Source organism: Cottoperca gobio, chromosome 15 (genome assembly GCF_900634415.1).
Source record: "Cottoperca gobio chromosome 15, fCotGob3.1, whole genome shotgun sequence".
In the NCBI taxonomy this organism is placed as follows: Eukaryota; Metazoa; Chordata; class Actinopteri; order Perciformes; family Bovichtidae; genus Cottoperca; species Cottoperca gobio.
Genome location: NC_041369.1, coordinates 1,149,458 through 1,176,411, shown reverse-complemented (window position 1 = coordinate 1,176,411; position 26,954 = coordinate 1,149,458). Strand labels below are relative to the sequence as shown.

General features: G+C 36.7%; 1 protein-coding gene across 1 annotated transcript in view; it reads left to right on the top strand.

The window, feature by feature from the left end:
- The first annotated feature begins 2,032 nt into the window (after nt 1-2,032).
- gbf1 (golgi brefeldin A resistant guanine nucleotide exchange factor 1) overlaps nt 2,033-26,954 on the top strand; it is a 104,047-nt gene continuing 79,125 nt past the window's right edge. The window contains exons 1-3 of the mRNA XM_029449238.1: nt 2,033-2,143; nt 4,198-4,301; nt 7,495-7,561. Coding sequence (XP_029305098.1) covers nt 2,074-2,143; nt 4,198-4,301; nt 7,495-7,561 — 241 coding nt within the window. The 5' untranslated portion in view covers nt 2,033-2,073. The remainder of the gene's footprint in view (nt 2,144-4,197; nt 4,302-7,494; nt 7,562-26,954) is intronic.

Below are 26,954 nucleotides of genomic sequence, written 5' to 3'. Positions count from 1 at the left end.
GAGATGACTAGAAAGTCCATGAACCTTGTAACAAAAGTATTAGGCTGAGTAAAAGGTAACATTTTGATGGCTGAATCCACCTTGTCATTCTCAACACACGTAGGAATGTGTCATGTCAAAATGGTTATCACTAGTAATGTGAACTCGCATCATTATGACTTGGACTGGAGTCGACTCAGGTCGCTGTTTTGATGACTTGCAAGTTGACTTGAAAGACAATAGATTACCTGAGACTCGACTTGGACTCGGAAGTTACTTGACTTGAAGCATGATAACACAAAATGTGTCTGTGTTCATTTGATGTTTTCAATTAAAATATTTTATTGTTTGATTACATACAACCCTATAGAAAAATAGGCTATATATTACTTACTTGAGACTTGGACCAAATGTCAGAAAAGTCACATGTCCGGTTATTAGGGTTAAATACTGGGTTTCCACTTAGTAAGTTACTTCTGTTATCTATACATTATAAAATATGTTTGATTTTGTTCAGTAACTAGTAGACATCTAACTTTTCACTTCTACAACCAGTGTATATATCCCATGTGTGCAAGGTCATGTTATATGGTTTGTGGGATGGTTAGCTAAGCTCTTACCCAAATAGGGCTGCAACAAACGATTATCTATTTATAATCGATGAATGTGCCAATTATTTTCTCAATTTATCGATTTAATTGTTTGATATGCAGAATATCTAAATATAATGAAAAATATTCATAAACATTTCCTGAAACCTGAGGTGATGCCATACAGTTGCTGGTTTTATTTGACCAACAGTCCAAAACCCAAAGATATATACATTTTACTGCAGTTTTGCACAAGACAAAGAAAAGCAGCAAATCCTTACAATTAAGAAGAAGGAATTAAAGATTATTTTGCATTTTTACTAGAAAGTGACGTAAACTATTAACTGATTATCAAAATAGTTGACTAATTGATTAATCAGTAAAACCCAAACATAATTCTGAGACAAATTCATCACAAAGTCATCACCTTTCACTCCGTTGCGGTCCTAAGACCCCTCTTTTGTCCCACAACCTCCAGAAGGGAAATAGGCTATATAACGTATTTTATTTATAATTCATGGCAAAGCAAAACAGCATGAGACTTGTCATTAATACAAACGTTATTAGTGTAGTAATATACATTTGCTGCAAGAAATATTAATATTAATATAAAAAATAAATTAAATACAAATAATAATAAGTACATTTATTGTCTGGAAAGGACCCATTTTTCACATTATTTAACTCCACAAATAGAGTCACTTCTATCATTGTACAATCATTGCGCTGAGTTTCACTAAAGTAAACTGGAGCCTGTGAAAAGAAACCGACAAGAAAATATGTAGCATTCACATAGTCCAGTTGTCAGTGTGAAACTGGTATCTTTTCTTTTTACTGATGAGACTGGTCTGAGCTGTAGACCGTGCTTTCGTCATCAACCCGGCGCAACCAACCTTTACTCCACTACTGCTACCTTTGTCCCGCCCTTATTTTTGCTGTAACACAGGGACTATTTTCTTTTTGGAGAATCTCTGCCAGTTAATATGATTGGAAAAAATGTGCAAACGCTAACAAACCTTAAACTTTAATTCTCTGATATCTTCTTGCATTTTAAAGCCCTATATCACGCTTAAAGCGATCAGTTTGGTAGCCTGCCAATCAATACTCTGTCATCCGGCTAGGTTGAGACTGCAGAGCTCTTCCACGTCAGTGTGTTTACCAAAACCAGATTGACAGCTGCAGGAAGGTGTTCAATTTATTCACTTATGGAGCACTTCTTTGGAGAGTGAATGAATACGTGGTGTTTGGAAATTTTACGTCATCATGCAGTGTAATGTCCGAAAATATTAGTTTGTCCTGTTGTCGTAGTGAGCTGAACTTTGGTCTTCTTCATTCACTGTTGGCCGGCTAGCCTGCTAGTTCACCGAGATAGGCTAGCATTAGCTACAGCAGGACTCCATCTTTGAAATAGCAGCCACACACAGGTAATATAACTATTTCTAGAGAACCACTAAAGCGTGCTTGTATATCTGTCAACAGGCGTTTTGTTTATTAAATCAAGAAAATGAATGACTGTTGTCTCAGCGTACAAACACGGAAGACACCTCTCCTTAGACAATTGAAACGCAAGCTAGGTAGGTAGCTGTGAGGTTTCTGGGCAGTGTAATATATCCAACGAATTTGTAAACTCTTCAGTACGATAATAGTTACTAACTGAATAGTAGTGACTTGTCCTCTTACTGTGTTTTTGTTTGTCATAGAGGACTGTCAACAGTCTTTAACACCTTAGTGTGGTGGAGAGCTAGCCTGTTAGCTTCGCCTTTGAGTAGACGCCACTGACATAGCTAGTTAATCTAATTAGCCATATAGCACATTCCTAGCTCACATGACAGCCAACTAACTGGCTTCTATCACTTCCTTTTGTTATATAATTGTACATGTATTAAGAGTTTAACTACGAAATGTTATGAGCCCTGGCTTTAGTTGACGGTTTCTGTATGTCTGACAAGTTACAGGCAGATATGTTGTGCTATCCAGCTAACATCCAGCTGTTTGTTAGCATTGATATCTACGAGCAAGTGAGGAAGTCTTGAGTTTACTCGATAATATGCTATGGTTCATGTGCTTCGTTGCAAGCCTAACAGTCAGTGTCACTATACTTATACTATAAATATTTAAAAACATTTTCATTCAAATGTAGTATAAGGTACTCATTTGGAAAGTAGACGTGTAAACATTTTAGATGATTTTGGCAACAGTTTGAATGAGTAGAGAGTGTTAATTGGAATCATTTCTGAATTGAAAATGAGAATGTCTTTATGCAATCTGCCTTGTTTTGCTGTCTGGAACCCAGACTTACGAAACAATAGTCTAACCAGCTCACAGGAACCTTGCAGAACCCCTTAATTTTTTCCTGCTCAAGAAAGAAACTGTTGTGAGACAACATGCTAAATTAAATGACAGCGTTAATTTATAATATGTAATAAATTGAGACTTCTTTGTTATTGTTAAAAAAAACTAATTAAAATTAGAAACGGTAAGCTGTGTTGCATGCAGTTTTTTTGTAATGCAGAGCCATTTCGTTTTAAATATTTTACCTGAACTGATTTGTTTAAACTAAGGTTACTGTTGCTGTGTGCATTGTGCGGCTGTCTTGATAACTATCATTTCAGACCAGGACTCAACATCACTGATTCAGATTGGAATTGGTGGTTTAAAAAAAACCTAATCGCTAGTAAAGACTCATATATATGACAGTCTTATCAGCTATAAGCCTATCCCTATGCCTCCACATCTTGGCCTCTACCTTCCATATCTTCATTGTCTTATTATTTTGAATAGGCTGCTTACCCTGAATTTAAAAGAATGTGGCCTCCGTCACCTAGTCTTTATATTCATAAATCTTCCTGTAATGTAAGAGTATTATCTGGCATGGCTTTCATGACACAGGGAAAAAGGTTAATCCAACAATTTTGCAGTATACTGCTTGTCAAATATGAACAGTATGTCATTTTGATTTTGTTTGGTTATCCTTATTGGTTTTAGGAATTGTCAAGGTACACATGGCAATTTTCTGTTTGGTTCGTAGAATCTATATTCATTTAGAGAGATAGAGAGTTCTTTAGTTTGACTTTAAGCTTACAGACTTAATTTTCATATACAGAATTTCAGATTTTGATATTGGATACTTGTCTAAATGATTGTTTATCCAAAGCTTAAAATGAATTCCAGTGTACGCACATGAATTGTTGTAGATAAAATATGTTTGCAATGAGAAGCACTATCAGACAGTTTAAATGATTGGTCAGTGGTATGTAGTAGCCAGTATATGCTAATCTCTCATGTAAATTCTGTATTTGTGTATAGTCTAGTTACCCACATTTTTTTACTTTAAATTAACACCAGACATCAGTGAATTAAATGCTTCTGAAGTGATGATCTTACCGACTGACATCAGTTAAGGTTTTTTGAAGAGTTTAAAAGACAGCAGGATAGACGGTCTTTGCCAGGCTGACTGATGTCAGAAGTTCAATCTACAAAAATATTTTTAACCATGATATCTTGATATGAGATTTTAATGACAAAACGGTTGTATAGAGGAACTATACGTGTTGATATATAATTATCGCCAAGCCCTGGCTTGATTTTCTGCCAAAGCCAACAATCCCCTCCTCTGTTCTTCTTTCAGAAAGCAGCATGGTGGACAAGAATATCTACATCGTCCAGGGTGAAATTAGTACTGTTGTTGGAGCTATCAAGAGGAATTCCAGATGGAATACCCACACAACACTGGTGAGTTAAACACAAAAAATATTATTGCTAATTTTAACTGAATTAAGGTTAGATGGTTGGGCGATTTGATGAATATATTGGCGGGTGTCTTTTTTATTATTTAATGGTCTGCTTCCAAACGACAAGAGAGCCACTGTTCAGCGGGCAGAAAGATTTCTGATTTTTTTACCCACTCATTTTTTTTCAGTTCAAAATTACTCCTGAAACCTTTTCCAGTGAGAATCACAGGAATGACATCCACAATAATTTCTAAATCACTCCTTATTTTTGTCATCCACTTACATATTTTGTATACTGGTGTAGAAGAAACGGCATGTGTCAGGGCCCTGTTCAAGACATTATAGGGATTAGTGAAAACTCTTGAGTTTGTTAAGCCTGAGATGATGGAAATTCTGGGTTTTTAGTTCCAGAAAGAGAGTTAACTTAAACTCAAACTTAACCTGCTGGCTGGCAGGTTTTATTTAATTAAGTTTATGCAAGTTCTTTTTCAAAGTAACTTTTTCCTATTGTGACGTCATGCGCATAAAACAGCTGTTAGTTTGTTAGAGCAGTTCCACTGAAATGTTTATTGCACATAATGTGTAATCTCAGTTCCATTTTAAAAACACCTATGAAGATTTCAACACGAATGATCCATGAATAATTATCTCTATCACTCCTGATGAGATTGGTCGCACTGATGGAGCATGATTATAATATCGGTGCAGCTGTAGAATGTATTAGTTTGAAAGTGCGTTTTTTAAATAGGCTGCATATAGTCTGAACAAGTATTAACATCATTTGTTGAAGTAGCTGAAATAAAGATCCAAACAGTTGTTTAAAATGAACCTTGACACCTTTTAAAGTGCAAACCACAAATGCATAATTACTGCATTGTGATCTTACAGTCATGTCTCTATGAGTTTGATCTCCTATTATGTATTAAATCTTCAACTACTCTTCACTTGCTGAATCCTGTGTTTTGTCCCCATCAGATAAATATGATGGAATATATTTAAAATGTATTGAAGGCTACATCCCAATCAGTCAGATTCCACCACTGTATCATCCTCTAAGGAAGCGTTAGTCTGGCAAATGATGACATAATGGACAACACTGAATAATACTTGGTATGAACTTATTGAAACTTTTCCCCGCTCAACTCAAGCTCTTTTTTTTAAAGATAAACGTGGACAGTCCACATATACATCCATTAAAATCTCTACAACCTCTGGATTCAAATGGTTACTGCCTTTTATTTCCCTGTTGCCATGGTGAATCGTAATATTGGAGATCCATTGGTGATGGCTGTTTGTGTTCAGGTTCAGCCTACTATTTCTGATCAGCTGTTCTGGGTTAGTCAACTCAGAGGTCAGTCTTATGCTCAGAGTTTGTTAGACCTGTTTTCTGAAACAGGGCCCAGGTCTAGTGTCCTTTTAAATACTTTTTTTCTGGTGTTATTGACTTATTTAAAAATTGGTCTGAAACCACGTAAGCTTATGCCTGTCTGCTTGATAGTCTCAAGATTGGTCTCTTGACGGAAGGTGATGTGTTGCACATGGAGTGATCTCACAGTTAAACTCCTTCACTCCGCTACCTCTGGCACTGATGTCACTACACTGTAGCACAATTCTTTAAATGTGCTGTTTTGGATAGGCCAAAAAAAGCTGGTAATAAGGACCTTTTATAAGTCTTATGTGTTAATAATGCTATATTAGCATTAACTATCCTTATTGCAGGTACTGGATCACTAATCACATCAACAAGCAAAAATAGTGCAATTGAAACATATTTTGTCTTCGTAGCCGAAGGGTCACAGCTCATGCCACATGAACACAACGTCCTGGGTTCAATTTCAGCCTTGTGACCTTTGTTGCATGTCGTACCTTAAATCTTAAAACATCATCTTAAAAAAGCATAGTTTATATAGGTGCATAATAAATGATTTAGTTTATTTGTATAGCCGTTTAAAACATCTTACAAAGTGCTTTAGACACAACAAACTATAATCTAAACAAAGATACAGGGATAAAATCAAAAGGCATAAACCATTAACACCAGTGCCTTACCCAAAATGAATAATGAAAACAAAGGGCAGAAACAAGATGTTAAAAAATAAAATAAATGTGAAGCTTATAAAACACAAGATGACAAACATACACAACAATTAGTCACATGCTAACTGATAAAAATCAAGTTTTAAAAAGTAATGTAAAGACAGCATTTAGCTGACCTGACAACAAATGCACACCCCCTCTGGTCTTAAATCTGGACACAGCCAGCAGGTTGTCTGAGCACCTCAGGCTGTGCACAGGTTATTAAGGGAAGCATATACAAAAAAAGATTGGTCCTAAACTGTAAATCTGGAACACTTATCAGGGCTAAAGACACTGTCACTAATTGAAACAAAAAACCTAAGATATGACAAATGTGCTAAAAAAACCGCTGCAAACGTCTGTTTATAAAGGCTCCATTAACCTATGTATCAAAAGCTGCACTTAAGTCTAGTAGAATGAGACTGGAGCAATCTCTATCTATGTTCATGACATCATGCTTCACTTCAAAAACTCTGAGGAGCTGCCTGTCACAAGAGAATAGCTGGTCCACCTTAACAATCAGCCCACCTTAAGCATGAGTCGTTTTTGTCGGGGCTAGCTAGAGCCCCTTCAATTCATCAGGTGTTGAGGAGTTGTAGCATTTATTCACCTACAAATAAACTGCACACACTGCACGACTACATTACAGCTGACTTCACACTCACTGCACACACAGGCTCATTCCCTCAACTCGCAATCGCTCGCCACAGTACTGATGGCTGAATGATTTGCTGGTGGTGGTTGCAGATTTGGCATTTTATTAAAATCTCTCTCTCTCTGGATGGGGAGGAGTACATGCTAGTAATTGAATGAAGTAGAAAAAAAGTACTCTATTTGTACCTGTATCACTTTAAGGGTATTGGTATCGTAATTATTTTAAATGATAACTATCTCTGGTCCTATTGATACATTTTTGAATCAGCCATGTCTGTTTTTATGCAGAATATTCTTAATAAATTGATGTACGTATTATTAGAAAAGTTTGGTTTTACAGCACACATTCAACATAATAGAGCCTGAAACTGAATATTAAAGTATTAAATTAGATAAAACTACTCTGAATGGCAAATGATGTCTTAGATGTCATAATCACTCATAATGTTTATTTCTCTCCCCAGGATGAAGAACAGGACCCTTTACTTAACAGCTTTGGCTACCTCAAGGAAATACTCAACAACATACAAGGTATGTGGGGCTGATGTAGGTTGGATGCAAGGTGATGGGATCAGTACCAGTTTGAACGGGGAAGACCAAGCTGTTTGACTGACAGCATTCACACAAGCCCAGATGAATCAAACCAAACTGGCATATGCACCAGATTTAGTCTGAACTGCACATAGATGGTCAGGTGCGAAAGCACCCTGAATCTTTGTCTATCAATGTTCATTGTTTTAACACATTACTTGAATAAACCTCAGTGAGTTAAGACTGTGAAAGCAATCCGCGTATTCTTAAACTCAAAGTGCCTTTTCCTCTATTTATCTGTATATTGAGGATATGTTTAATCAGGTCTGATCAGTAGATTTTCACAGATGTCTTGGCCTTTCACATTTTTCAATATTATCTCAACATATAAGAGATTTTCTAAGTATTGCTGTTTATTATAAAAAAAGTATGTATGTATATGTATATGTATATGTATATGTATATGTATATATATATATATATATATATATATGTATATATGTATATGTATGTGTATATATGTGTATATATATATATATGTATATATATATATATATGTATATGTATGTATGTATGTATATATATATATATATATATATATATATATATATATAGATATATATATATATATATTATATAATTATATATATATATATATATATATATATATATATATCTATATATTATATATATATCTCTATCTACTCCTAAATCTACACCTCCATATCTCCATACATTTCTATATATATACCTACATATATACTACATGTATATATATATATATATGTATATATATCATATACATTTTTATCATATATATACTATCTCTCTATCTATTCCACCCCTTTATATATCTATATCTCTATCTCTATCTCTCTATCTTATCTATCTCTATCTCTCTATCTACCTCCCTTTGTGTCTATCTGTATCTATCCTCTCCCTGTTTTCTTATTTCTATATTATCTATATCTATCTATATTTCCTCTGTATCTCTATATTTTATCTATATATATATCTTCTGTCTCTCTATTTTAATTTTAATATATATATTTTTCATATCCTCTCTCTCTCTCTCTATTTCTTTGTACTCTCTTATATATATCCTCTCTATCAACTATCTTCCGTCTCTATTCTCTATCTTTAATTTTTATCTATATATTTGTATTTCTTTATACTTAATTTATCTCATTTTCTCTTTCTTGTCTACTCTCTTTTTCTTTTTCTCTATATGTATATCTGTTTATCTCTATCTCTCTTCTCCCTATATATACATGTGTATATTACATGTGTGTGTGTGTTATATATAGATATATATATATATAATATATTCTATATATATACATGTGTGTTTGTGTATATATCTATATAGATATATCATATATATACATACATACATCCCTGTGTGTTGTATAATAATATATATATATGCTAATATCTATCTAATTATATATACATACATACATGTGTGTATATATATATCTCTATATTCCACTCCATGTGTGTCTATCTATCTATATCTATATATATATATCTATACCTGTGTGTGTGTATATATATATATATATATATCTCCATGTGTGTAGCTATAATTATATGATATATATATACATGTTTGTATATATAGTCTATGTTCATCTCTTATATATATATTCTCCCTGTGTGTGTGTTTTTGTCTCTAATATAATATATATATCTATATATGTAATATATTATATATACATTTTTGTGTTGTATCTATATATATATAATCTTACTCTATATCTATACATGTGTTTGTCTCTATCTCTATCTATCTCCTTTTTTTTGTGTCCTGCTCCTCCGCTCTCTCTAATCTCTATCTATCTCTATCTATTATATATAATCTCTACTATATATCTCTATATATATCTCCTCTCGTCTCCATTTTGTATCTCTCTCTCTCTCTATCTATCTCTATATCCTCTCTCTCTATATTTCTATCTCCTGTTTGTCTATATATTGTCTATTTTCTATCTATATTTCTATCATCTCTTATCTCTCTCTTTTTATATCTCTAATCTAATATCTCAATCATCTTTCTCTTTCTCTCTCTCTCTTTATCTCTATCTTTTTTATATCTCTCTCTATCTTTCTGTCTCTTCTCTCTATACCTTTTTATCATCTCTGTATTTTTTTTCTCTCATATATCTCTCTCTCTTCTCTCTCTCTCTCTCTATCCTCTCTCGCTCTCTCTCTCTCTCTCTCTCTCTCTCCCCTCCCTCCCTCTCTCCCTCTCTCCCCCTGTCTCTCTCTCTCCCCTCTCTCTCCTCCCTCTCTCCTCGACCTCCTCTCTCCCCTCTCTCTCTCTCTCTCTCTCTCTCTCTCTCCCCCTCTCTCTCAGTATTCTGTCTCTCTCTCTCTCTCTCTGTCTGTCTCTTCTCTCTTCTGTGGTGTCTCTCTCTCTATCTCTCTGTGTGTCCTCTCTCTCTCCTTCTCCTGTTTGTCTCTCTCTCTCTCTTCCTTTCTTTCTCTTTCTCCTGTTCTCTCTCTCTCTTTTTTTCTCTCTCCTCTCTCTTTGTTTCCTCTACTCTCTCTCTATCTTTCTCTGTCCTCTCTCTATTTTTTTCTCTCTCGTCTCTCTCTCTCTCTTCCTTTCTCTTGTCTCTCTCTCTTTCTGTCTTTCCTCTTTTCTTTTCTGTCTGTTCTTTCTGTTCTGTCGATCTCTCTCTGTTTCTCTCTATCTCTCTAATTTCTCTCTCTCTCTTTCTCTTTATCTCTTTCTCTCTCTTCTCTCATCTCTCTCTCTCTCTCTCTCTCTCTCTCTCTCTTTCTCTTTCTCTCCTTTCCTTTACTTCTTTCTCTCTTTCCCATGTATCTCTCTATCTCTCTTTCTGTCTCTCTCTTTACTCTCTGTCTCTCTTCTCTCTTTCTCTCCTTTCGTTCTCTCTTTCTATCTCTCTCTCTCTTTCTCTTCTCTCTTTCTCTCTTCTTTCTCTCTTTATTCTCTCTCTTTCTCTCTCCTTCCTATCTCTATCTTCTTTCTCTCTTTCCTGCTTTTTCTTCTTCTCTTTCTCTCTTTCTCTTTTTTCTCTATTCTCTCTTTCTTCTCTCTTTCCTTTAGTCTTTCTATATCTCTCTCTTTCTATCTTTTCTCTCTTTCTTTCTTCTCTCTTTTTCCTTTCTCTCTCTTTTTCTCTCTATCTTCTCTATCTCTCTATCCCTCTTCTCCTCTCTACTCTATCTCTATTTTTCTCTTTCCTTTATCTATACTTCTCTCTTCTCTCTCTCTCTGCTGTGCTCTCTATATCTTTCTTTCTGTCTTTCCTCTCTTTCCTATCTCTCTCTTCCATTTTTCTCGCTTTTTCTTCTCTCTGTCTTTATTTCTTTTTCTATATATTTATCTCTCTCTTTCTTTCTTTGTTAATCTCTCTATCTATTTCTTCTGTCCTTTCTTTACCTTTATTTTTTTTCTTTATGTATGTTGTCTCTCTCTCTATTTTTTCTGTTCCTTTCTTTCTTCTTTTTATTTCTCTCTCTCGTTCTCTTTTTTGTCTTTCTATATGTATTTCTTTCTTTCTCTATATATATATATCTACTATCTTTGGTAATTATGGTATGATATTATAGATATATATATATATATATATTATATTAAATGTGTTTATATATATATATATATGTGTGTATATATATATATAAAAATAGTGTATATATATATAATACAATATATATATATAGATATATATATATACAACAGTTATATATATATATACAATATATATATATATATATATATATGTATATATATATGTTATATATATATATTTATATAATATATCAAACCATGCACGTGTATAATATATATAATCATCATTATATGTAGTTTATATATATATAATATCATGTATATAGATAATATATAACAATATGTTGTTGTATATTATATGTATATGTATATATGTGTGTATATTATTATATATATATTATTATTATATATATATATATATATCTATATATATATATATTTATGTATGTATATATAATGTTATATATATATGATTATATATATATATATATGATATATATATATATATATAATATCATATATATTGTTTATATATATGTATGATATACTGTTTATATATATATATATATATATGTATAATATTATACTATATATATATATATATATATATATATATATAATATATATATATATTAGATATAGAGTAAGAGAGATTATAGATATATATGATATGATATGTAATATATGTATATTATATATATTATATCTCATATAATCTCTCTCTATCATTTCTCTCTTTCATTTCTCTTATATAATGTCTGTATTCTGTATTTCTCTCTATCTATCTATATCTCTCTATATCTATATATATCTATATATATCTATCTATACTATATCTATATCTCCATTTTTTCTCTATATCTATCTATCTATTATCTCCTATCTCTCTCTCCTATATCTATCTATACCTTTTTTTATATATCTTTCTATTTTACTATATATCTTTATTATATCTCCTTATATCTATATTTTTATATATATTCTTATATATCTATGTATATTATCTCTCTCTATTCTCTCCTCTCTTTTTCTTCTATCTATCTCCTCTTCTTTCTCTTTCCTCTATATACCTTTTTCTCTCTCTTTATTTTTATATATCTATCTCTATCTTCTCTATCTCTTCTCTAATCTCTCTCTCATATATCTCTCTCTCTCTATCTCTCTCTCTCTCTCTCTATCTCCATCCCCTACTATATACATATATATAATATACACAATAGTATACTCTTATATGACACATATATATATCTATCATATAGTGACTATACATACATATATATATATATATTATATACATATATACACCCTAATATATAGACCATATATCCCTGTATGTTATTATAGATATATATCTATATAAACTATTATATATATAATAATATATAGAATGTGTGTATAATTAATATTATATATATGTGTGGTATAATATATAGATATGTGTGTATATATAGTATATATATGTATGTATATGTATATACTATATGTGTGTATATATATCTATAATGTGTGTATATATTATCATATCATGTTATGTAATATTGTTATATAAATATGTGTGTAATATATATATATAATATATATTTATGTATATGTATTATATGTGTCTGTCTTTATATGTTTCGGTATTTATTTCTTTCTGTATTTATCCATATATATATGTGTATCTATACTATATAATTTTCTCTCTCTCTATTTATATACTTTCATCTCTTTATCTCTATATATATATATATCATATATCCTATATAATTCTCTTCTCCCTACTCTCTCCTCTTTCATTTCTCTATGTCTTTATCATAATTTTTTCGTCGTCTTTCATTTCTCTCTAATCTCTCTCTTCTTTTCTTTTCTCTCTCCTTTCTATCTTTCCTCTCTTTCCTCTCTTTCTATCTTTCCCTTTATCTATCCTTTTCCTCTCTATCCTCTCTCTCCTACTCTCTCTCTCTGTCTCTGCTTTCCTTTCTCTCTTTCTTTTCTCTCTCTTTCCTATCTCCCTATCTCTCCTCCTCTCTTTCTTCTTTCTCTTCTTTCCCTTTCTTTACTCCTTTCCCCTCTCTCCTCTTCTGTCTCACTTTCTCTCTTTCTTTTCTCTCTTTCTTTCCTCTTTATCTATCCTCTCTTTCTCTCTTTCTCTTTATGTCTCTCTCTTTTTCATTCTTTCTCTTTTTCTCTCTCTTCCTCTCTCTCCTCTCTTTCTCTCTTCTATCTTGATCTCTCTCTCTTTATCTCTTTATTTCTCGTCTACTTCTCTCTATCTCCTCTCCTCTCTTTTCTCTCTCTTCTCTTTCATTTCTTTATTTCTTTCTCTCTCTTTCCTCCTCTCTCTCCCTTTTTCTCTCTCTCTTTTTCTCTCTCTCCTTTCAACTTTCTTTCCCTTTTTCTTCTTATCTCTCTCTTTCTTTCTTTTTTCTCTGCTCTCCTCCTCCTTTCCTTTCTTTTCGCTTTCGTTTCTTTCTTTCCTTACCCTTTTTTCCGCTTTTTCCTCTCTCTCTTTTCTTTCTTTCTTTTTCTATATCATTTCTCTCTCTCTTTTTCTTTCTTTTTCTCCTCTCTCTCTCTTTCTTTTTTCTTTCTTTCTTTCTTTCCTTTCCTTTCCTTTTTCTTCTCTCTCTTTCTTTATTTCTTTCTTTCTTTCTTTTTTTTTCTTGTCTCTTTACCTATATCTTTTTTTCTTCTTCTTTCCTCCCTTTCTTTCTCCTCTCATCTCTCGTATCTCTCTCTCTTTTTCTTTCTCTTTCTTTTTCTCTCTTCTCCCTGCTCTCTCTCTCTTTATATATACACATGTGTGGTATATCTTATATATATAATGTGTGTACTATATAATATATATAGCCACAATACACACACACACCGTGTATTATTATATACCCATATATATATATATATATTATATACTCCAACCCCAAACATTCCCACCCCCACACCCAACACCTCCTACCCCCCCCTTTTCTATCATCTAAATCTACCTCCACCCCTATCTATATCTTCTCTCTCTCTCTACTTCTCTTTCTCCTTTTTTATCTATATCTCCTACCTCTCCCCCCCGCTCCCCCCACCCACTCCCCCCCCTCCCCCTCCCCCCCTCCCCCACACTCCCTCCCCCCCCACTTTTCTCTCTACTATCTTCCCCCCCTACCTCTCCTATTTTTCTCTCTCTATCTTCTCTCTCCCCCACCACCCCCTCTCCCCCCCTCCTCCCCCCCACACACACCACAAACACATCAACCAGCTTCCACACAACACACACCTAATCTCCTCTACACCCGCCCACAACACACCACACCGCTTTTACATATCTCTCTATCCACCCCCTTTTTTTTTTTCTCTTATATCTTATATCTTTTACTTTCTTTATATATCTTTTTTATCTCTCTCTATCCTCTCTCTCATCTCCTATTTCTCCTCTCTCTCTCTCTCTCTCTATTCTCTCTCTTCTCTCTCTCACTCTCTCTATTCTCTCTCTCTTCGTTATCGCTCTCTCTTCTCTCTCTATCTCTCCTTCATCTATCTCTCTTCTCTCTCTCTCTCTCCCTCCTCTTTCTCTTCCTCCTCTCTCTCCCTCCGTCTCCACCTCTCTCTCCTTCCCTCTCTATCGCCCCTGCTCTCTCCTCTCCCTCTATCTCTCTCCTCTCCTCCCCCTCCTCTTCTCTCCTCTCATCTTCTCTCTTCTCCTCTTCTCTCCTCTAACCCTCTCTCCTATCCCTCTCCTCTCCTATCTCCCTTCTCCTCCCATCCCCCCCTCCCTCTCCTAGCCTTCTCCCTCTCTCCCTCTCATCCCTCTCTCTCGTTTGTCTTTCTTTATCCTCTCTCCTCCTTTACCTTTCTTTCTTCTTTCTTTCCTCTCTCTCTCTCTCTTTTTTTCTTTCTTTCTTTCTTTCTTTCTTTCCTCTCTCTCTCCTCTCTTGTTTTCTTTCTATCTCTCTCTCTCTTTTTTTTCTCTCTCTCTCTCCTCTTCTCTTCTCTCTCTTCCTCTCTCTCTCTCTTTCTCTCTCTTCTCTCTCTCTCCTCCCTCTCTCCTCTCCCTCTTCTCTCTCCTCTCTCTCTATCTCCCTCTCTATCTCCCTCCCCCTCTCTCTCTCTCCCTCCCTCTCTCTCTATCTATCCATCTCTCCTATCCCTCCCTCTCTCCTCTCTCCTCTCTACATCTACCTCATCCCTCCCCCCTCTTCTCTATCCCTATCTTTTTCTTCTCTTTATCTTTCTTTCTCTTCTTTTTCTCGTCTGTCCTATCCTTCTTTCTTTCTTCATTTCCTTTCTTTCTCTCTCTTCTCTTTTTTTTCCTTTCCTTTCTTTCTTCTTTCTATCCTCTCTTCTCTCTTTTATCTCTCTCTCTCTCTCTCTCTCTTTTTTTTCTCTTCTCTCTCTCTCTCTCTCTCTCCTTCTCCTCTCTCTCTCTCTCATCTCTCTCTATATCTCTCTGCTCTCTTCTCTCTTCTCTCGTCTCTCTCTCTCTCCTCTCTTCTCTCTCTCTCTCTCTCTCTCTCTCTTCTCTCCTCTTCTTTTTTTTTCATCTTCTCTCTCTTTTTCTTTTTTTCTCTCCTCTCTTTCTTTTTTTTCCCCTCTCTATCCTCCTCTTATTTTTTTCTCTCTCTATCTTTTTTCTCTCTCTATTTTTCTCTCTCTCTTTCCCCTCTCTTTTTCCTGCTTTTTCCTCTCCCTTTTTCTTTTCTTTTCTCTATATATTTTTCCCCTTTCTTTTTCTCTATCTCCGTCTATCATCTCTCTCTATACTCTTTCTCATTTTTTCTTTTTCTCTTCTCTCTCCTCTTCTCTCCTTTTTCTCTCTCTTCCTCTCCTCTCTCTCTCTCCTTCTTCTGTTGTCTGTCTCCGTCTCTTTCTAGTCCTTCTCTCTCTCTCTCTCTTCTCTCCTCTCTGTTCTCTCTCTCTCTCTCTTCGTATCTCTCTCTCTGTCTCGCTATCTATTCTCTCTCTCTCCTCTCTGTCCTCTCTGTTCTCGTCCTCTCTCTCTATCTCTCTTTATCTCTCTCTCTCTCTTCTCTCTTTCTCTCTCTCTCTCTCTCTCTCTCTCTCTCTCTCTCTCTCTCTTCTCTCTCTCTCTCTCTCTCTCTCTCTCTCTCTCTCTCTTCTCTCTTTTCTCTCTCTCTCTTCTCTCTCTCTCTCTCTTTCTCTCTCTTCTCTCTCTCTTCTATCGTTCTCTCTCTCTCTCTCTTTCTCTCTCTTCTCTTCGTCTCTCTCTATCGTCTCTCTCTTCTATCTCATCTCTCTTTTCTCTCTCTCTGTCTCTCTCTCTCTCTGTCTCTCTCTCTCCTTCTCTTATCTCTCTTCCCTTCTCTCTCTCTTCTCTCCTATTTCCTCTCTCTTTCCTCTCTTCTCCTTTCCTCTCTCTCTTCACCCTCTCTCTCTCTCACTCTCTGTGTACCTCTCCTCTCTCTCTCTCTCTCTCTCTCTTCTCTCTGCTCTTCTCTTCTCTGCTCTCTCTCTCTCTCTCTTTCTTCTCTCTCTCTCTGTGTCTCTCTCTCTGTTTTCTCTTTCTCTCTCTGTTCCTACTTCTCTCTCTCTTCTTCTCTCTCTCTCTCTTCTCTCTCTCTCTTTCTCTCTTTCTCTCTCTATCTCTCTCTCTCTCTCTCTCTCTTCTTTCTTGTAGTCCTCTCCTCTTCTCTTTTTTTCTATCTCTCCTCTCTCTCTCTCTTCTCATCTATATCTCTTCTCCTCCTCCTCTCTCTCTCTCTCCTCTCTCATCTCTCTCCTCTTCTCTCTTCTCTCTCATCTCTTCTCTTCTATCCTCGTCTCCTCCTAGTCGTCTCTCTCTTCTCTCTCCTTCGTCTCTCCTCTTACATGCTTTATCGGTCTGTACTGTGTATCTCTCTCTTCTGTCTCTCTACTCTCTCCACTCTCTCTCTCTTCTCTCTCTATCTCTATCTTTCTCCCTCTTTTACCCCTCTCCCTGTTCTCTTTCTCTCTCTTTCTTCTATCTCTTTTACCTCTTTCTCTTGTCTCTTCTCCTCTCTTTCCTCTCTCTCTTCTCTATCTTTCTCCTTTCTTTTCCTCTCTCTCTCCTCCTCTTCTATCTCTCTCTCTTTCTTTTTTTTCCTTTTTCTTTCCTTCCCTTCCCTTCAATTAGAATGGGTACGTTATGAAGTTTAGTAGAGTGCAAGTTTATCTGTACAAAAAACGAGCAGATGTCAAGCCATGCATTGGTTACCAAGTTGCAGTAAAATTAATCTGAGATACAGTTAAAAGTATATAACTCCACCTATAATATCTGTATTTTTTTTTTAAATCTCCGCCAGGCATGTGGGGAGATAATGTTTTTGGTCATGTGTGTGCGCATGTGTGTATGAATCTGTTTGCCTTTCCGCAGCTAATCTGGCATACTACTGGCCCCTTCAGCCTAATCTTTTTTCTGCAAATGTATGACTGTATGCTCAAGGAACTCTTGTGGTTGCAGTTATAAAAAAATAAAAAAATAAATAATTTCTTCCGTTAAAAAAAAAAAAAAAAAGAAGTAATTTCAGGCAATCTGCTAAGTCTGTTGCAGGCCACATTTTGGCCTTTGTTGTGGTGCAAAAATTGAAATCCATCAGGTCCTGTCCATATGCAGAGCAGCTGCCCCACTCTCCTTTAACTAACTTGAGACTTGACTACATGTCAAATCTTATGTTTTACCTGTGAGACTCAAGTTTTAACGCCTCATCTGTGATGCGAAGATATCGGATTTCCATAAAGTCAAATAGGAATTTTGTGTCGTAATTGTTGTAATTTTTTTTTATCTTTCATCTGTTAAAAAATCTATCAATTTGATAATTAAATGTGTAATTTTTCCTATTTTTGAGGTTGGAGAGTTTTCACTATTTTCTGACAATGTTTTGACAAAACGATTAATCGACCAAGAAAATAATCAGCAAATGAATCGATGATTGTTAGTTGCAGCCATAGACCGAATCAGTCAATAATCATAGTGTCACTCTCCAATGAGGCTCTCGACAGCGCTGTCAGCTGAAATGTTAATCACACTGGATGGAAATAAAGGAAGTGGTGCCAGGGTCTGGTTTGGTTCAGGAGTAGTACGCCTTATAGCATCGGTGGGGCCTACAGAAACAGGGCGTGCATTGTGCTGCTTTGCCCGCCTTTTCAATCCCTCCCCCTCCTCCTCTCTGTTTCCATTAAAGTCTGTTAGTAAAGACAAGACTTCGTTTTTAAACCTTTGTAGCTTGCATGCTGTTATCTGGCAATGCTCTGTGCTCAATGCTTCAACTGAAAAAAATGAGCTTTGAATCAGGCCTCCTCAAGTAATTAGTAAGGGTTAAGATTGATCATAAACTTCCTCCAGTCTAGTCACACTATCACTCATTTGTGAGTGTGTGTGTGTGTGTGTAAATGCAGTGGTCGTGTCTGACAGCACCCCTTCTTATGAGAGACCCAAGCTGGCTCTGAGGACAATCCTGCATGTTGTCATGCCTTTGCAATGAGAGTCCTGGCAGCTCCTACAGCTCCAGTTGTAGAAGTTGTGAGCAATGGGAAAGATGCAACACATGGAGGTTGCACAGTCTGCTGAGCCCCCCCACCCCCTGCTTCCCTTCCTCCAGGGAATGCCTCTGCTGCTGTGAGATGGACAGGCACTGCTGGCTGAAGAGGAATCCACCACACTGGTTAACCCACCCCTTTTTTCCTTTTCCTCTCACTATAACTCTTTTCCTTCTGCCCTCAAATCACCAAAAGCCTCTGTTCCTCTGTTACCCTCACTTAAAACGCTTCCATTACAGTTACTGTATTTCACTAGAATGGAAGTCGAATATAAAATAGAATTTTCTTTTCAGCTTCTTTAGGGCATTTGCATGAAGTAATGAATCCATGTAAAAGATGTTTGAAAGCCTTTGTTGCATCCATAAGCCCAAATCCCTGTGCACCCAGTCTCTGAAATGTTACATCCATGCCCTGATGAGAGACAAAATGGGAGATCAAATATCCACAGTAGGGCTCAATTCCGTGCTTGACAGACTGATCAAATTTGTTTTGTTTTTTTGCTGCAGCATAACAATTTAATATATCTCTCGTAAAGAAGCACAGCAATATTTTGGCAGGAAACTCTTGCGGGTGGGTGTGTGTTTTGTTGCTGCTTTGCGGCGTCGCAGCGGCCCAGCTGTTCTGCTTAATGAAAGCCCAGTAATTCCATTCTCTCTGGTGTGTATCTCCCACTCCCTCTAACAACTAAAGCCAACTAGCAAAGGAAACATGAAATTAGTCCCCACAAGGTTTCTCATCCCCTTCTCTTATTTTTCTTACTTTCCATAATTTCTCTGTTGCTCTCTCTCTCTCTCTGTCTGGCTGAGGGTTTCACTGCTCTGGCGGTCCTGTTCTGTTGTAACTCTGATTGACAGGACCATGTGCCAAAGAACTAGAGAGCAGTGCAGCTGGAAGTATATCATCTGCAATTTTAGTTTGGTAAATATAGCAGGGAGTCTTGTCAAGTAGAGAGATAAATGGTTCTGGGAAAGGAAGTCTTGTCTCTCTTTTCTGAAAGCAAGAAAAAAAAAAAAAGTTTCCTTTTGCTCCTGGACATTGGAAGGTCCTTTCTCGACTCCTGAACAATGACAGCACAGTTGAAGAAGCTGGGCCAACGATGGACCATGTGTTGTGATGCTTCAGCTCCACCTTTCTCAGTCATTCAGGCAAATCAGTCCCAGGAAGCAGAGGCCTTTCCTCTGATTTAAATGGTATGGTTTGGATTGAGCCTGATATCTAATGCCCCGTCCCTAACCTCATTAGTCCCATATAATTGAGTGCTTTCCACAGCTTTGTGGCCAGCATCTGTCTTTAAATATGTACTGTCTTGAACAAAAATAGTGTCTTCTGTCCTTCAAGGTTCTTTGGTTTTAACTTAAAAAACACAATGGTACATATATTTTGTTGATGATGATGATAATAATAATAATAATAATAATAATAATAATAATAATAATAAATAAAACAACTGGGCAGTTATCAGTTTGGTCTTTGAGTTTTTTTATGTAATATCTAAGGGGTGAAAGGGGTTTATGTCAGGATCCCAAACCATTTGGTACAGGACGTTGAGTTCGGTATTCCCTATGAGCATCTACAATATGCAGGTTGAAGTCCTTTGTGATAATGATGGAGTACTCCTGACCTATTGCTTTTTGTTTGTGTGCCACAATTGTTGCAGTAACATTTTGACCATTCTCAGTTTTTAATGAACAACAAAACAATTCCCTTTTGGGTTTCTTAATCCTGCTGCATCGAATATGTACACTACTAAATCGAGCTAGGTACCCAACCATGGATTGTGTGTAACATAACCCATAACAAAAGTTAATAATGACACGCCTTGTTCCTTTCATACAGATGTCGTAGCTATATATTGTTCACAATTTCATAGTAGTTTGATAATTATTTGGACTATTTTCATTACATTTTTAACCTTAATCTAACAATCCTTGAGGTGTGACATGACTTCATCGGTGCTAGTTTGTGAACAGTAGCCATTGATATGACATGAATAAGCCAGGTGGATTGTGTTATGACAGCCACTAAAATGGAATTAAAAACAAGCAACCGACAGGGACAATTGGCATAAATTGGCTCTGAGATTTGAATTGTTATATTTGAATGTAAGAAGGAACTGCAACATTGTTTTGAGCTGCAAATTGAGTTTTGTCTCTGACCTGACATTGACAGGGGTTGTCTTCCGTATACGATTGTCATCACACGGACAAATCTCTCGCAATCTCTTGTTAAATAATTCTATGGATTATTTTACTGCCGGACTATACCTCAGAGAGTAAGCGAGCCCAGAGAATAGCCTCTCAGTCTGACATACATTTTATTTCTTCTGCTGCTCACCTATTTTTTTTTTTTTCTGTTGCACCTTTTTTTATCCAGAAGTCACTGAGCCTCAGCTTCTCAAATCTTCAATTCTTTCCCGTCAACCCCCTCTGCTGCAACGAAGGTCAGATTTTTGACAAGTCTGCAGAAGAAACAGTCTGCTCCTAAATCCCTTCATTTTTATTCATACAAATACAGGTTTAGAGCCCCTTGCAGCCCCCAGATACAATGCCAGAGTGGCCTTTTGACTGACAGCTTTCTCCTTTTCATCCAAACACTAACGAAATTCACAAGCACACCTCTAATTGACTCGAATCACCAGCACAGCACCAGAGGTAGATATCAGGGGGCATGGCAGTGGATTTTGCAGAATGAACATTGAGGTTGATGATTTGATTAACTCTCCAGCTGACCTTTACATAAAATATCCTGGTTTCCCCAAAGCACAAAGCAGAATTATGAAAAAAATCATATTTTTAATCGTACAGTTTGAGCCCCCAACTCTCATTGTATGCACTCATTCATTTATTTTATTTGATGTAATAAAAAGAAGGTGCTCAGTGGCACCAGAATAATGATACTCGTGTTTTGTCTTTGTTTTCACAGTCTAATCCTTGCGTTACTGACAACCTCACTAATGCATCACATTTTACCGTCATGTCAGTCATCATGAAAGAATGCACACATGCCGTCTCTCTTAGTGTTATTTCAAGGTCAAGCCTGAGTGTGTGTCATCTTGGTCCCCAGCTGTGGTCAGGCAGGCGCTTGTGGGCCTCCAGGGGCTGCAGCCCGAGACTTGGGATCTGGTTGTGGCCTTTTACCCCCCTTTACACTCTCTCACCCCTCCCTTCCTCTTCCCTGCCACCTGATCTTTACACATATATCACTCCCAATTGAACTGGCAGAAAGCAGCTGGTAAATGCCAAGGGAGAGGAACCATAATTCATGTCGCTCAGCCACTTATGCAAATATGTTTACTCATGAAGGCATTCTGAGCAAGTCTGCCGCGTGGCCCTGGTGTCCTGTAGCTTTAAGCTTGAGATCAGGGGTTAAATTGTCAGTCCTGTTGTCAGTGTTATTTTTATGACATGGTCAAAAGACAATAAACTGAGTGGGTGGAGTTGTCACTTACATTAATGTCTTGTCAGACCTTGTTAACCTTAATATTTGTGCATGTACACTTGAAAATATGTAACTTAATCATTATTTCCATTATTGATTAATCTGACTTCAGTTTCTTGATTAACAATTTTTCATTTTATGATAAAATGATAGAAAATAATATAACCATCGCACTTTCTCAAATTCTAGTTTATTTCTTCAAACTGCTTGTTGTAGTCTGCACACTTTTGGACCTCAATTTCATCATAGTGGCGAAAGATGTGCTTGCTTTCTTTTCTTTTTTTCATAGGCTCTTTCTCATAACTCAGTTTTCCCGTTGGTCGAGTGGTTGGGGGTGGACGTTTTAGGTGATTCTAGCCCCTGTAACTAACTAAAGATGACGTGATGCTCTCGTGTTGAGTTAAGACCACAAGAAGACGGATACCCATTTTTTAGTTTTCAGTTGTTTCATGTCACTCCTGCTCAAATGACAATGTTTTTCATTTTACCCTTAAAAAAAAAAATCCTGGTAGTAGGCCTCAGCTAATGATTCATCTGACTATTAACTCATCATAATGATTACTTTTTTATTTATTGTTTTTGTCTAAAAAAATTATAGAAAGTTTGTAAAATAGAAAAGGAAAAGGAAGCCAGTCTAAAATCCAAAGATATTCATGTTACGATATAAAACAATGAGAAGCAGCAAAGCCTCACATTTGAGGTGGAACTAGCAAATGCTTAGTATTTTTCCTTGATAGATTACTTACACATTTCATCATTCAACTATTGGAATTGTAGGCAATTACTTTTCTGTGGACCGACTATTTGAGTTGACTAAATGTTTAAATACTATTATTAAATGAAGAAAACTTTTTAAAATCCTATTTTATCTGAATTGTAAGAGGGATTATTGAAGATTTAAACCTCCATTTCTATTTGATTTGATTGATTATACAGTGTCGCCTGACTTCTGAAAAGCAAGATACAGGTCACCTGTTACTCTTAAATGAATCAAACTAAATGCCATGGTATCACAGAGAATATAAATATTAGCTGCATTGGGGTGTCGTTGTGATTGATGGTTGATGGGAGGCGCCATGGATTATACAGGTGTTATACACTGGCAAGCCTTTGGCCTTCTGGTTGTAAAAGCCCCCATCAAAAGGGCTATGATTAATAGGAGTTGCTTTCCCTCCCAGACAGACTGCCACCTAGTACTGGTTAGTAGCTGTAAATCTGGCCAGTTAACAGTACTCTAACCGGGGACTGACAGGCAGGGCTTAGGCCCAGTGTGAAGAGGGGATGCAACTGTTGTACTGTTTCAACGACTCTCAACAATGTGCTGAGTGGATGGAGCGTCCCAGCAGAGGGCTATTAATCATACTGGCTGTGGTGTCTGTGGGGTGGGTGGGGGATCGGGCTCAGGCATAGACAGAGCCCATCCAGGGTGCCGTGGAGGATATGGATGCGCTGACGGGAACAGTGGGCAAGATGTGAGCAAAACAAAGTAGCCCCCATGAGCACTAAAATAAAGGAGGAGATGGAGGGCAGGCTGGACCAGAGCTTGGACACAACAAATGTCCTTTGCATTCACACTGAAGCCTCCAGCATAAACAGAGGAATTTTCACACAATTTCTAAAAAATGTAAATCTGATTTGAATTTCAAACCTTTTCTCAAAGGACAACAAGTACAGCTGAACTGAAAAGCATCTCTTGTGCTGTGAAATAAAAAATCAGCACATCTTAGTGATGCGTTGGCATGTTTTCGATGTGTTTCCATTCACATAGTGTTCAACGAGTACAGAACGTCGATACACCGTCCTTGTCTTACACACACTCTCTATCCGTTGTTGTTGCAGTTGACCAGAAAGCCCTTTTCTTTTTAACACGAGGCCCACTGAGTCAGATGGATCAGTTAAGGTCCAGACCTTCTCGGTGTTGTCAGCTGTGACTCGATGGTGAGGATTTAGTGTTTTCATCTGTGCAACCTAGATTCTGTTTTAATGTTCTGTTAAGTGTATTCTTATGAGGTGGTAATTGGGGTTCATCACGAGACAGACACCCACCTTGCTTAAGCTTACTCCAGAGCTAGTGAGCCTTGAATTTAGTGTTTCTTCAATTACTCACACTGATCTCTAAACATTTATTAAACAGAGTATACAGGTAAGGACTGTGCCCTTTGCACACTGCTATATAATACCCATTGCTTGAGGAGCTTTTGTGCGGTCATCCGTCTGTCCAAAGAAATAGGATGGATGGATGGTGTGTTTAGGCTTGATTGATAGATTTGTTATCTATTTTTTACCCCACCTTGTCAGAACTCTTGCACATTGTTCCCACAGCAGGAACAAGTCAACATTGGTGCCATGTTTACCCTAAAGGCCCTGTCACACATATCCGTATGGTGGAAACGTATATGAAAAATAGCTCACAATTTGTCAGAGTCCAAATACGTCCAACTTTTCATCGGATCGGAAAAGTGAACGTATACAGATACGCATGTACTTTATCGGTACTTTGTCCTACACACTTATTTCACAATATAGAAACAATAGGTCTTATATGCGTTGGCCGAAATATAAATAAAACAATCATTTAAAAAAAAAAAAAGAAATCTGTCAAAGCGAAGCCGTTTCAGCCATTTGAACATGGTGGGAAATATTAGAGTGTGACACATCAAAGACTCTCTGCTAGTGTGATGGAGAATAGCTTCTTACAAGGACTAGGCTAAATAAATGTTCACAGAGTGATAACAGTGATACTCTGTGTTACAGAGGGGATTCTGCCCGGATATGAACTCAGGTGTGTCTTGAGATTTTGGCTTGGTCTTTGGTGTGCCTTGGCCACAGAACGTTTGGGAACCACTGGTCTATAGGGTCCCTGTGAGTAGCTCATCCTCACTTCTTCACAGCACGTCTTGATGAATACATCAACCCATCATCAACTCAGCATCAGAGAGGATGCTAAGAGGCTGCGACAAGAGTACATTCTAGCCGTTCTCCAGCATCAGCATGACGTGAACCAAATGGCACTTTTCCAGCTCCGTGTGACAGGGCCTTAATAAAACAGGGACAAGCCTGAAGTACAAACATTTTTAATTCCCCCATCCTGCTGTAAACCATTAAAACGTTTTTATCGACAATTAGCAATATTGGAAAATCGGTATCATGATACAAGCTAAAAATAGCTTGAGCTCCAACAGTCTTCAACATAAAACACAAGGTTTATTGTGCTTTATTGTGGAAAGAAATCTCTATTACAAATCTTTCTGGCCTTTTTTAGCAAGAAAGCAACTTTGTTTGTGTATGATATATAAATTAAGTGAATCTACGCTTAATTTTTTGTTATTTAAACCTAAGATCTTGCATCTGGTTGACAAAAAAAAAATCAAGCAATAATAACTATTATACTTACTTTTACAAACATTTGTTTTTGACCGCTGCTACTTTTTGTGCTTTCTTATCCTTTGTTTTCACCATCTTTAATAATGGTACACTGCTTTGTCCCAACACTTGTGGCACATTGTAGAGAGGTCAATTTAGCAGTTTATTGCTGGAAAATATCCCAACATAAATAAGGCAAGCTAACATCACAGAACTGTAGGTTGACTTGTCAGGGAGTTATATTATGTGAACAATGCATAAGTCACAGCTAGTTAATGGCGTCGCCACCATTCTGACGTCTGGTATGTTGCCTGGCTGGTGGTTGTAACATGTGTTTTTGATAACACTGACTAAAATAGGTTTTTAAATCCGCTGCACTTTCTACAGTGCCCTGTAATTCCATATTGACAGTTATATAGAGTAAAGTCCTGTAAACAGGGCTTCAAACCATCCTGTTGATCTCCATCATAAACATACAATGTTCTGCAGGGTGAATCACAATGGAAAGTCAATGCTCAAGAAGTAAGGAGGGTGTGGATAATCTCCTGAGTGGGTCGGCAAAGCTGGTCAAATCAAAGTATAACAGTCCACTAGCTGAGGAAGCAGCACTGGTATAAAGGTGTTGGCTGTGTAGGCGGGTGGAAGGTGTGTGGGGGGTTGTTGTGGTAAAAAAAATAAGGGCCCATATTAGTATTTCGGAGAGGCACTGTCTTGCTGTCTTGCTTGTGTGGCGCTCACATCCTTAAGCCTTTGGTGTCTCAGTATGAATCCCACACTGCCTTGATGGACTGGGTTAATAAACCTCTCAGCAACCATCCCACACACACACACACACACACACACGCAGACAAACTGAGCACACACACATGTGAAATCTCTTGACACACACAGCTGCTTGTTATTTCATGCCCCATAAGGGTGTTGTGACCACGGACATTGTAATACACATATCCAATTAGCTAAGCATTGCATCGCACATTGGTCTCAAGCTGGGATTCTCACAGATACATACAGTATATGCTGTCTTGTACTGAACATCATTTATTTTCTTGTTATTCTCTCATCCCAAAGTAGTGCTTTTTATTTCAAGCAAAACTTAACTTGCATAAATTGTAATAATAAACTTGCAGATTGTAGTTGCTTGTTTTTTTTTCTAAGTTTATCTGGTCACTTCATATTGTTTACTCTTTGCAGTTTAATGTCGTGGTTCAAAAGTCAGTGTCACAGTGTATCTTACCAATATTCTTCTGTGCCATTTAGGATGAAGATATTAGACTCAGCTGTCGCAGATTTGTTTATGTTGTGATTAAACATACCATGGCTTAGACCAAATTTAAAATGATCACTCCTGATGTTGTTAAATGCTCTACAGCTCTTGTAGGTTTAGCCTTTTTAGAGATGAAAATAAATAAATGGCTGAGTCCACGAGGAACACGTTGTAGGTCTAGGCTAATGTTAAGCTTTAACAAATTATGAGCAATTGGGGCAACCCATCAGAAATATATATTTGGGAGTGGTTGGGGGGAGTGATTACTAGTCAACCTTAAAGGTCATCCCACCTGG